The 11,915-nt window shown below is 41.6% G+C and overlaps 3 protein-coding genes across 3 annotated transcripts in view; 2 read left to right on the top strand and 1 right to left on the bottom strand.

Annotated features, from left to right (window-relative positions):
- The window catches only part of LOC118407668 (tropomyosin-1-like), a 1,169,601-nt gene that overhangs the window by 125,181 nt on the left and 1,032,505 nt on the right, over positions 1-11,915 (bottom strand). The window lies entirely within an intron of this gene.
- LOC118407709 (zinc finger protein 501-like) overlaps positions 1-11,915 on the top strand; it is a 482,642-nt gene that overhangs the window by 443,943 nt on the left and 26,784 nt on the right. Inside the window, exon 3 of the mRNA XM_035808228.1 lies at positions 7,446-8,498. Within this exon, the coding sequence (XP_035664121.1) occupies positions 7,453-8,498 (1,046 nt within the window). The 5' untranslated portion in view covers positions 7,446-7,452. The remainder of the gene's footprint in view (positions 1-7,445; positions 8,499-11,915) is intronic.
- Positions 679-4,553, top strand: LOC118407710 (zinc finger and SCAN domain-containing protein 2-like). The gene is made up of 4 exons (XM_035808229.1): positions 679-794; positions 2,472-3,038; positions 3,999-4,092; positions 4,427-4,553. Exons 2-4 carry the CDS (start codon positions 2,474-2,476, stop codon positions 4,551-4,553), a joined length of 786 nt encoding a protein of 261 aa, XP_035664122.1. The 5' UTR covers positions 679-794; positions 2,472-2,473.

The raw sequence follows: 11,915 nt of genomic DNA, 5'->3' as shown, positions 1-11,915 counted from the left end.
TTTATGAATGAATTAATGAATTAATGATTTAATGAATGATGATTTATTAAAGTGTCGTGCGTTTACAAACGCCCAGCCCACTTGGGCTTATAAGACACGTCAACAGAAAGTATAAATGAACAGAGGGTAGTACATGTACAACGTAAGTGAACATAGGAAACATGAGCAGTAGCTGCTAACCAACTTTGGTAACAGAACAGAGCTCTCATAATATAATCGCAGACATAAATCAAGATTAACAAACCAAGAATTCTCAGAATTAAACAGAGTAAAATAAATACAGAATATGAGGTTCATGTTTTTTTTAAACTTTTGACACATTGCCCAGATTTCATGTTGCCCGCACATGCGTAGTGTACTGTACGAAATAGCGTTAACCTGGAACTGTGGTGAGGTCGCACAGGTCAGCTGTAAGTCCTACTGCTGAGAAAACATGGCTGCCGTGCCAACAGGAACTGAAAGAACAGCATATGTTCAACATGCCCCACCCATTGCCCCACAAATTAATCAAGCTCAAGTCTATTTTGAGTTTTTTTATTTATAATGAAGGAAACATTGAAAAACAAGCCTTGGTAGCCTTAAAAACACGACAGTATTGCGTTATGCGGCGAACTTAATTTGACCCATTGGCAAGTAATATCAGGTTTATGACCTCTGACCTTTGCCCCTTCATGAGCTGACATCCGCCATTTTTGTTTTATGTCGTCGTGTTTGGTGCTCATCTCCCCCAAACGTACACGATTTTTAGGTGATCCCAGAAGTCTTGGAGAACGCTAACCACCATAGACTTACAGGTAAGACATTTGAGTGTCGTTAGATGAGCCTAGCTGGTGCTTGTTCAGTGGTAAACTAGAATAAAAGAGGTGTGTTTACGATCGGTAGTTGGGGGGGGGGGCATAATTTGAAAATAATGAGTGATGTAACTGCTGCCAAATATCGGTTTTTACCTGCAACATACGGTCAAAAATGGTGCATCACGAAATCACGAAAATGTTGTTTTGATAATTATCAATGAGAGAGAGAGAGAGAGAGAACTGGTTTATTTATTGAACGCACACAAAATCAAGTACAAGTTGGTAGTCCGGAGACTAAATTGCCTCGTACCAAGTACACAAGAGAGTATAATGGAAATCCCTGCATATGTGCAGTAATCAAATTATTATAATCGCAATTCGCACTCAGCTGTACAATTTAAAAGTGTGGATCTACACACACATAGTAGATATATATATATATATATCAGTAATAAAATCTCATTTCAATCTAAAACATCACCATTAAGGAATATTAAAAAGTGACATCTGAAGTCTAACATGAATTTAAAAGGTCGACACAGTATGGGAGCGTAGTGTTCCTAAAACGAGCCGTTCTACACTTAAACTGAGTGAAGTTGTCGGCGTTTCTGAGGTCTCTACCATGTGCCTCAGAGCGGCGTGGTGGTAGCCAGTCGAAAACCTCAGAATGGACAAGGGATCTGGCAAACTTGAGGCAGTGAGCCTTACGTCTTACATGCAAATGTTCCAGATCACACACCTGCAGTGCCGAACTGTAGGAACTGTAGGAGCGACCAAGGATAATCTTACAGGCTCTAACCTGGATACGCTCTATCATACGTGACTGTTCTACTGTAAGACCAGGGTGCCAAACCTGGCAGGCGTATTCCAGGGTGGGGCGGACAAACCCTATGTACACAAGTACTAAGTCGCTAGTGCTCAGACCGTGTTTCTTCAAACACCTAATCATGTAAAGGCGGCGGTTAGCAATGATAGATTATTTGACGATGATTATGCTCGTGCGCTCTTAATCGGTTAGTAGTATATAGTCGTGCAAACACCATGATACCAGGGATGTTGATAACAACGGAGTTTTCAGGAGTGCTCACCTGTAAAATGCGAAGAAAAGCTGTACGTTCACCACGTGCGCAGCTAGAAGTTCAATTCAATTTATATTCAAGTGTCGTCTTGTATACAAGAATTATTTTGGCATAATTATGACTTTTCCAAAAACCTGCAGTGCCAGTGAATTTTTTTTTTTCATATGACTGATAAGGTTGATGTAAACAGTATGTCGTGTTTCCTCTAGTTTAGCACGATTCTACAGTCGGGCCGTAACTCGGGTTCATTCTACTACAAAATCTACGTCGAAATCGTGTAGAGACGCCTGTGTCTATAGAGCGTTACCTTTCTCTGTGTCTATGTTGCTTTCTGTATGTATAGAAGAGTATTAATCTGTTTTTACTATGAGTCAGACACTGCGAGTGACGAATCATGAGCTAGCTAGGTTGATGATTCCCATGTATGCATCATAAGCTAGAATATATCCCAACCGAGTTGTTACTGGAAACACAACTGAGGAGCTTAAAAGGGTCCACTACTTTGACAGAAGAATTTCGTGTTTTAAATCTGAACCCTTTCTGGTTTGAAAAGACGATGAATTAATGTTTTTATCCCTATGTTTTACCATCATTTCAGAGATGGCGGATTTTACATGTGTGTCTCCCGTTAAAGAGCTTCATGTGGAACAAACTTTGAACGAGACGCACATCAAAGAAGAGCCAACAGGAGACACTGGATGGCAACAGGATGGACAAGAGAACGTGCTGTGCCAGAAAACGTACAGTGAGGACCAGGAAACCTACAACTACCAGAATGAAACCAAACTAACTGGGTACCCTTGGAGTGAGAATTACAACAGTTGGGAGCAGATAAAAGACACGGGACGGCAACAGGACGAGGAAACGACCGTTCCAAATGACGAAACGTGCGGCGGTGTAAGAGCAGAAATGGAAGAGTCCAGTTGTGGATTTTTTAGTGTCGGAGAACATCCTGGGAAGGAGATGGGGCATTCTGGACAACCTGGGAAGGAGAGTGACAGCAGGGAGACCCAGACAACAGACATGGGCCTGCAGCAGGAAACGTGTGATGTGAAATTTCCCCAACCTGACAACACATCAACCTCACAGGTACAGGAGAGCAGAGGCAGTATCGGAAGACTTGTGGTTAAACACACTGTTGAGAAACCCTACATGTGCGGGAAGTGTGGGTACAGGGCAGCTCAGAGGTCTAACTTATCGGTTAAAAAGTCTGACTTATCCCAACATATGAAAATCCATACAGGAGAAAAACCCTACAGGTGTGACCAATGTGACTATTCTGCTGCACAGAAATCTCAGTTAAACAAACATCTAACGAAACATACTGGTGAGAAACCCTACATGTGCGGAGAGTGTGGCTTCAGGACAACTTATGAAGACAGCTTATCTCGACATATGAGAACGCATACAGGAGAAAAACCCTACAAGTGTGACCAGTGCGACTATTCTGCAGCAGAGAAAGGACATTTGGACCAACATCTAATGAAACACAGTGGTGAGAAACCCTTCATGTGTGGGGAGTGTGGGTACAGGGCGGCTCAAAGGTCCAACTTGTCGCAACATATGAGAACCCATACTGGAGATAAACCGTACAAGTGTGACCAGTGTGACTATTCCTCTGCACAGAAAGATTGTTTGGACAAACATCGAACAAATCACACAGGTGAGAAACCCTACATGTGTGATCACTGTGGATATAGAACAGCTATAAAGCTCCACTTATCCCGACATATGAGAACCCACACAGGAGAAAGACCTTTCAAATGTAACCAGTGTGACTATTCTGCAACACACAAATCTACTCTAGACGAACATCTGACAAAACACACCGGTGAGAAATACTACAAATGTAAGGAGTGTGGGTACAGGACGACAAGAAAGACCCACTTATACCAACATATGAGAATCCATACAGGACAAAAACCCTTCAAGTGTGATCAGTGCGACTATTCTGCGGCACAAAAATCAGCTCTAAAACAACACCTTTTAAAACACACCGGAGAGAAACCCTACATGTGTGGGGAGTGTGGATACAGAACAACTCAAAAGTCTAAACTATCCCAACACATGAGAAAGCATACAGAAGAAAAACCTTTCAAATGTGACAAGTGTGACTATTCTGCAGCACGGAAATCAAATTTCAACAGGCATATCACTGAAAAGCACTCCGATGAGAAACCCTACATGTGTGAAGAGTGTGGGTACTTTACGGCTAACAGGTCTAACTTAACTGCACACATAAGAACTCATACAGGAGAGAAACCCTTCAAGTGTGACCAGTGTGACTATTCTGCTGCACGCAAATCTGACTTATCCCGACATATAAGAACCCATACAAGGGAAAAACCCTACAAATGTGACCATTGCGACTATTCTGCAGCCCACAAATCTGGTTTGGACCAACATTTATCAAAGCACAGTAGTGAAAAACCCTACATGTGTGGGGAGTGTGGTTACTGGACGGCTGACAGGTCTAACTTAACTGTACATATGAGAAGCCACACAGGAGAGAAACCTTACAAGTGTGACCAGTGTGACTATTCTGCCGCACAGAACTCTCACCTCGATCGACACCTACGAAAACACTAGTGAGAAACCCTTCATGTGCGGAGAGTGTGGGTACAGGGTGGCTCACAAGTCGACCTTGTCTGTACACATGAAAACCCGTCATTACAGCTAATTCATCCAAGTGTGATCATTCAGACTATTGTGCCCTACAGAAGTAACTAGCTTCTTTTTTTTTTTAATGTTAAAACATTAGTCTTACGCTGTACCTGGTCCTTATAAATTCATTTATAGTAAAGAAATATGCATTAGAGGCAGGTTGTCCGGTGTGTGTTATGGCATATGTTCCCATCAGGCGGCTATTACCAGTGTAAAAAATGTATGTTATGTACCCAGTATAGTATTAGTACCTAGGCAAAGATGTACTCTTGTACACCGATGAAGTTTAGACATCCAGGTATTAAGATACGCCAAACTCAAGCAGCTGGATATGATTTTGGAAATGGTTAAACATTTCAAACAACATCCGTTGTTTTTCGTCATTGATGCTGGAGAAATCTTGTTGGAGATTTTTTTTATATCCTAGCTGTGAAATTATATGCAAAAGAGATGTAGTCTTGGAATGCAGTATAGAAGTAGGTCCTTTTTTTCTCTTCAATTTATGATCATCCGTCAGGCTGGCTGGCTTGTACTTGTGTAAAATCGCAATGTTGGTACTTAAAGATAATTTAAGCTCTTTAGCATAGATGTAGTCTTTTATTTGTGTTCACGTGACGGATCTTTTGTTTTCGACATGCACTGTAGAAATCTAGGTGACCATACGATTATAGTAAATGTTTTAAACATCCACACTTCTTCATATTTAATCTAAATCATTTCAAAGAATAACATTTTGAATGATAAAGTATTGTGTATATTATACAGGTAATATACCTTATATTCTGCACTATTGTATTCTCATTACTAGTGGTTCTAACCTATAGCAATATATACTAAAATGTTTTGCAACTTAAGCGTTACTTTGCTAAAGATTTTCAAAATAAAATGAATGTAACAAAACGAATAAGTTGGTGTTGGTTTCTATCGTCTGATGATTCTATATGGGGGGGGGGGGCAGCACCGTTTGCTCTTGGATACATTTCACAAGGAATCTCACAACTGATCTGATTTTTTTACCTAACTAAAACTAAAACGCTAGGCTCTAAACAACCTGAATAAAGCGTTATGCGGCAATCTCTGGTTTAACCTGTTGTGAAATTGAGTATTAGGTTTGTGACCTTTCACCTTTGCCCGGAAGATGACCCGACATCCGCAATTTTCTTTTGTGCCTTTGTCTCGGTGTAAATATCTCCGAAGAACTGTCGAGATTTTACAGTCACCAGGGGTCTTAGAGACCGATAAACACCATAAACCTATAGGTAAGACATGTGATTGTTAGTAGTGCTTTCTAGTTAGTGCGTATTAAGCGGTAAATTGGAATTAGGGGTGTGTTTGCTATTTTGATGGGGAGGGGGGCAGTAAAACTGTATTATGGTCTCAGAACACAGTTTTTCGCCTATGGGGATTTACATGGTTAAGGACCCCAAAGTGAGGTGGTTCGACGACTCAAAACCTATAGTAGGGTGCAGATATATACAATTCACAAGAATTTAGTATGTTGAAGTTGAGGGTACAAGCTACAAAATATCTGAAGATGAGCATAGATTTGCCGGCTCGTTTTTCTATAACAGACACTTTGATTTGACCCCCAGCGGAGGTCATGGAACTGCAGGCGGCGAACAGGAAGTGCCGGTAACATATCAAGGCGCAAATTCCCGCCGGCCGAAAAAGCGACGTAATCCAACTTATACAGTATGAACACCGATGTATTCCTCTACTATTCACCACAGATCCCACCTCGCTGCCGTGCACGGAAGAATAAATACGGCCTTTGCAAGTACCGCGATGCACTATTTTAACCCGAACTACTTTTGGGGACGGGGGTCGCGGATGGACGGGGGTCGCGGATAAATACTGTGTTATGAGACCTCTTTACTCACCTTCTCCAAACTGACGCGTTTTAGGGGGTTCCAAAAGCTGTGGAGACCGCTAACCACCATAGACCTACAGGTAAGACCTGTGGTTGTTGTTAGTGCTTCCAGGTTGGTGCTTATTTACCGGTAAGTTGGATTTATGGGTGTGTTAGTGATGTGTGCTTTGATGGGGAGGGGGGCAGTCACTGTCAATTACATTATGTTTGGGATGTATACGGGGCCACTTGTACTTGCATCTGTCACACAAGACTTTCTACCAGTCTTCACTAACTTCGGTACTAATATTTTATAGACCGGGGGGGGGGGGTGGGGGGTAAATACTGTGTTCTACTACTTTGAAAAATTTGTTTCAATTATAAAGGAATAATTACAAGAGGAGGATGGATCCATGTACTAGTATATTTTCCAAAGTACTAAAAAATGTCTAACACGAAAAAGCAGCAGATCCCAAGGAACTGTGTATGGCTGGATGGTTAACGTACCACGTTGCCACACAGCAGGAGTCTTGTGGGAGGCATGTTGCATTCTTTTGCACATAATTTTGTAATAGAAATATGCAACTAGCCTATATAGCCATAGGCTAGTTGAGCAGCCCTGGCTGTGTGTTCGGTGCAGCCAAACCAATAAATAAATAAATAAATATGCTGTTCCAGGCTGCGGCGTCCCTCCCCTGCATCAAGAGAGAAGCTAGCCACTGAGTCGACACCGTTGTTATACGCAGGTATGTGGTTTCATAAGGTTCTGTTTCGGAAGAAAATTTCATGTGAAAACATAGCCTTTAACTTGATGGAATCACCGTATACATCTGTATATGTAACTGCTTATCAGTGTCTATATATAGTAGACCAACATTTTTTCAAGGTAATATTTATGCTTTCAAAGAAGAGGATGGTTTACCGAAAAACTTGGGAACTTGAATTGCAGGTAGAGGATTTGGAACGATGTAGTTTGCAGATAAATATGAAAACTAGTATGCGTCACATTTCTAAAAATAAGTTTTTATTCAATAATCTACCCCCACCCCCATCCCACAGAACAAAAATGGAAGATTCCAGCTGTGAACATTCTACTGGAGAACTGTGTGCTGGGTATCCTGGGAAGGAGATGGGCCATTCTGAACAACCTGGGAAGGAGAGTGACATCAGGGAGACCCAGACAACAGACATGGGCCTGCAGCAGGAAACGTGTGATGTGAACTTTCCCCAACCTGACAACACATCAACCTCACAGGTACAGGAGAGCAGAGGCAATATAGGAAGGCATGTGGTGAAACACATTGGTGAGAAACCCTACATGTGTGGGGAGTGTGGGTACAGGACAAGTCAAAGGTCTAAGTTATCCCGGCATATGATAACCCACACTGGAGAAAAACCCTACAAGTGTGACCATTGTGACTATTCTGCTGTACAGAAATCTTCTTTAGACCACCATCTAGCAAAACACAGTGGCAACAAACCCTACATGTGTGGGGAGTGTGGGTACAGTACAGCTCGGAAGAATGACTTATCCGTACACATCAGAATCCACACAGGAGATAAACCCTACAAGTGTGACCAGTGCGACTATTCTGCAGCAGTGAAATCCACTTTGGACCAACATCTAACCACACACACTGGTGAGAAACCCTACATGTGTGGAGAGTGTGGGTTCAGGGCGGCTCAAAAGTCAAACTTATCCCGACACATGAGAACCCACACAGGGGACAAACCATACAAATGTGACCAGTGCGAATATTCGGCAGTAGAAAAACATCATTTGATCGGCCATCAAAAAACCCATTCCGGTGAGAAACCCTTCATGTGTGGGGAGTGTGGGTACAGGACAGCTGACAGATCTACGTTATCCCGACACATGAAAATCCATTCAGGAGAAAAACCCTACATGTGTGGAGAGTGTGGGTACAGGGCAGCTTACAAATATAACTTGTCCAAGCATATGAGAACCCATACAGGTCAAAAACCCTACAAGTGCGACCAGTGTAACTATTCTGCTGCACAGAAATCTACCTTGGACCAACATCTAATGAAACACACTGGTGAGAAACCCTACATGTGTGGGGAGTGTGGGCACAGAACAACAACAAAGTCTGACTTATCCCGACACATGAGAATCCATACAGGGGAAAGACGTTACAAATGTGATCAGTGTGACTATTCTGCTGCACAGAAAGTCAATTTTGACGCTCATATAGCTGCAAAACACACCAGTGAGAAACCCTTCATGTGTGGTGAGTGTGGGTACAGGACCGCTGATAGGTCTACCTTATCCCGCCACATGAGGACCCACACAGGGGAAAGACGTTACAAATGTGATCAGTGTGACTATTCTGCAGTGCAGAAAGGTGATTTGGACAAACATCTAGCAACACACACTGGTGAGAAACCCTTCATGTGTGGGGAGTGCGGGCACAGGACAGCTCGAAAGTCTAACTTATCCAGACATATGAGAACACATTCAGGGGAAAAACCATTTAAGTGTAACCAGTGTGACTATTCTGCTGCACAGAAATGTACTTTGGACCGACATGTAATGACACACACCGGTGAGAAACCCTACATTTGTGAGGAGTGTGGATACGCGGCGGCTAATAGGGTTGAGTTATCCCGACACATCAGAACCCATACGTAAGAAAAACCTTATAAATGCCATCAGTGTAACTGCTCTGCTGCTAAAAAAGCTCGCCTTTCGAAACATTTGACAAGACATACCAAAGAACCTACATCTACGTGTGTGAAAAATGTACAGCATACAATGTTTTTGCCCTAAAATGTGAATTATCATGTGTATAAAAAAATTACACCCAGGAGTTGTCATGTGTATGAAAAAATTACACCCAGGAGTAAAAATGGTATCTGTACGTAGCCTTAGTCTTTATCTGGGCCCGGCAACTACTCTTTAGCAAGGAAATCAACATTAGAGGCTGACATGTTCAGGTAGCCTACCGAACATTATAGCAAGTCTTTCAAGAGGTTGGTTTGAACTAATTGCTAAGTAAAATTGTACCTACTACTTAGTACTTCATGGACGTGGCTTCTGTACATAAGATAGTTTAGTACTTACGCATAGATTTACTTTTTCCTTTCGTGTAAAAAATCGACTGTTTCTTTTTTTCTTTTTTTTAAGAGAAATTTTAGATGTCATGGAATTATCTAAGCTTTTTGGCATTGGTCTTTTATTTGTTTTAGTCTAATTTGTTCGAAAGAACAACCCTACGTTTGCAACACCTCGCAGCATAATATATACATAGCTAACAATTAGCTTATTGCGTATTGTCTACATGTACTTAGTATTCCATGCACTTGTATTCCGAGTTGTTATTCTGTATGTTGTTTAGCTCATAGCAATATCTTATATATGGTTGAGAACTTCATTCATTCATTCATTCATTGATGCACTTTGGTAAAGAATTAAAGATAATCTAAAATAAAGTTTAAATCAAACGAAGTCATTAATTCTGTGTGGATTTACATTGCCTAATGACTCTGACTTCATTGGTTAAGCAGTGTTACACATGGGGTTTAGCAGTGTTACACATGGGGTTTAGCAGTGTTACACATGGGGTTTAGCAGTGTTACACATGGGGTTTAGCAGTGTTACACATGGGGTTTAGCAGTGTTACACATGGGGTTTAGCAGTGTTACATATGGGGTTTAGCAGTGTTACATATGGGGTTTAGCAGTGTTACATATGGGGTTTAGCAGTGTTACATATGGGGTTTAGCAGTGTTACACATGGGGTTTAGCAGTGTTACACATGGGGTTTAGCAGTGTTACATATGGGGTTTAGCAGTGTTACATATGGGGTTTATTGATGCCATTTAATTATTTAAATGGGGCCATACTGTGTCATGCGGCACTGGAGTATCTTGCTCACTCGTATTCTTAGTGTCTTTAATATAGATTACTCTTTAATTGTTGGAAAAGGTTGTGGTTTTGTGTTGGTTTATACCATTTATTATCTGTATGAAGGTCTATCAGCAACGGTAGGTTTTAAGTATTAAATCTACACGTTTTCTTTCTTTCTTTCAATGGAGATCTCAGCCACTACTGTCGCCCGACCTCTGCTTCAGGAATATGATGATGAATTTTTGGTAGGCTCTAAACCACGAAAGTAGAGCGTTATGCGGCCAACTGTGATTTGACCCAAGTGAATGTCAGGTTTGTGACCTCTAAACTTTACCCCGTTGATTAGCTGACATCCGCCATTTTGTTTTATGTCGTCGTCTTTGCAGTCATCTCCTCCAAACTTGAATACGCGAATTTTACGTGATCCCAGAAGTCTTGGAGAACGCTAACCACCATAGACTTACAGGTAAGACCTTTGAGTGTCTTTAGATGAGCCTAGCTGGTGCTTGTTATGTGGTAAACTAGAATTAAAGAGGTGTGTTTACGATCGGTAGTTGGGGGGGGGGGGTTGCATTGAATGTAATGAGTGATGTAACTGCTGCCAAATATCGGTTTTTACCTGCAATATACGGTCAGAAATGGTGCATTACGATATCACGAAAATGTTGTTTTTAAAATTATCAATGATAGATTATTTGACGATGATTATGCCCGTGCGCTCTTAATCGGTCAGTAGTATATATCCGTGCAAACACCATGATGCCAGGGATGTTGATAACAACGGAGTTTTCAGGAGTGCTCACCTTTAAAATGCGAAGAAAAGCTGTACGTTCACCACTTGCGAAGCTGGGAGTTCAATTCAATCAGATATCGTATATCCAAGTGTCGTATTACATATAGGAAATTGGTACAATTATGACTTTTCCAAAAACCTGCAGTGCCAATGAAATATTGTTTTTTTTTTCCATATGACTGATACGTTTGATGTAAACAGTATGTCGTCTTTCCTCTAGTGTCGTCTTTCCTCTAGTTTAGCACGATTCTACAGTCGGGCCCTAACTCGGATTCATTCTACCACAAAATCTTCGTCGAAATCCTCTAGAGGCGCCTGTGTCTATAGATCGTTACCTTTCCCTGTGTCTATGTTGCTTTCAGTATGTATAGAAGAGTATTAATTTGTTTTTCCTATGAATCAGTTACTGCAAATGACAAATCATGAACTAGCTAGGTTGATGATTCCCATGTATGCATCATAAGCTAGAATATATCCCAACCGAGTTGTTACTGGAAACACAACTGAGGACCTTAAACGGTCCACTACTTTGACAGAAGAATTTCTTGTTTTAAATATGAACCCTTTCTGGTTTGAAAAGACGATGAATTAATGTTTTTATCCCTATGTTTTGCCAACATTTCAGAGATGGCGGATTTCACATGTGTGCCTCCCGTTAAAGAGCTTCATGCGGAACAAACTTTGAACGAGACGCACATCAAAGAGGAGCCGACAGGAGACACTGGATGGCAACAGGATGGACAAGAGAACGTGCAGTGCCAGGAAACGTACTGTGAGGACCAGGAAACCTACGGCTACCAACCAAACGGGCACCCTTGGAGTGAGATTTACAACAGTTGGGAGCAGACAACAGACACAGGATGGCA

This window comes from Branchiostoma floridae, unplaced genomic scaffold, assembly GCF_000003815.2.
Source record: "Branchiostoma floridae strain S238N-H82 unplaced genomic scaffold, Bfl_VNyyK Sc7u5tJ_1439, whole genome shotgun sequence".
In the NCBI taxonomy this organism is placed as follows: Eukaryota; Metazoa; Chordata; class Leptocardii; order Amphioxiformes; family Branchiostomatidae; genus Branchiostoma; species Branchiostoma floridae.
Note: the sequence above shows the minus strand (reverse complement) of the source record. Positions and strands in the feature narration are given on the sequence as shown.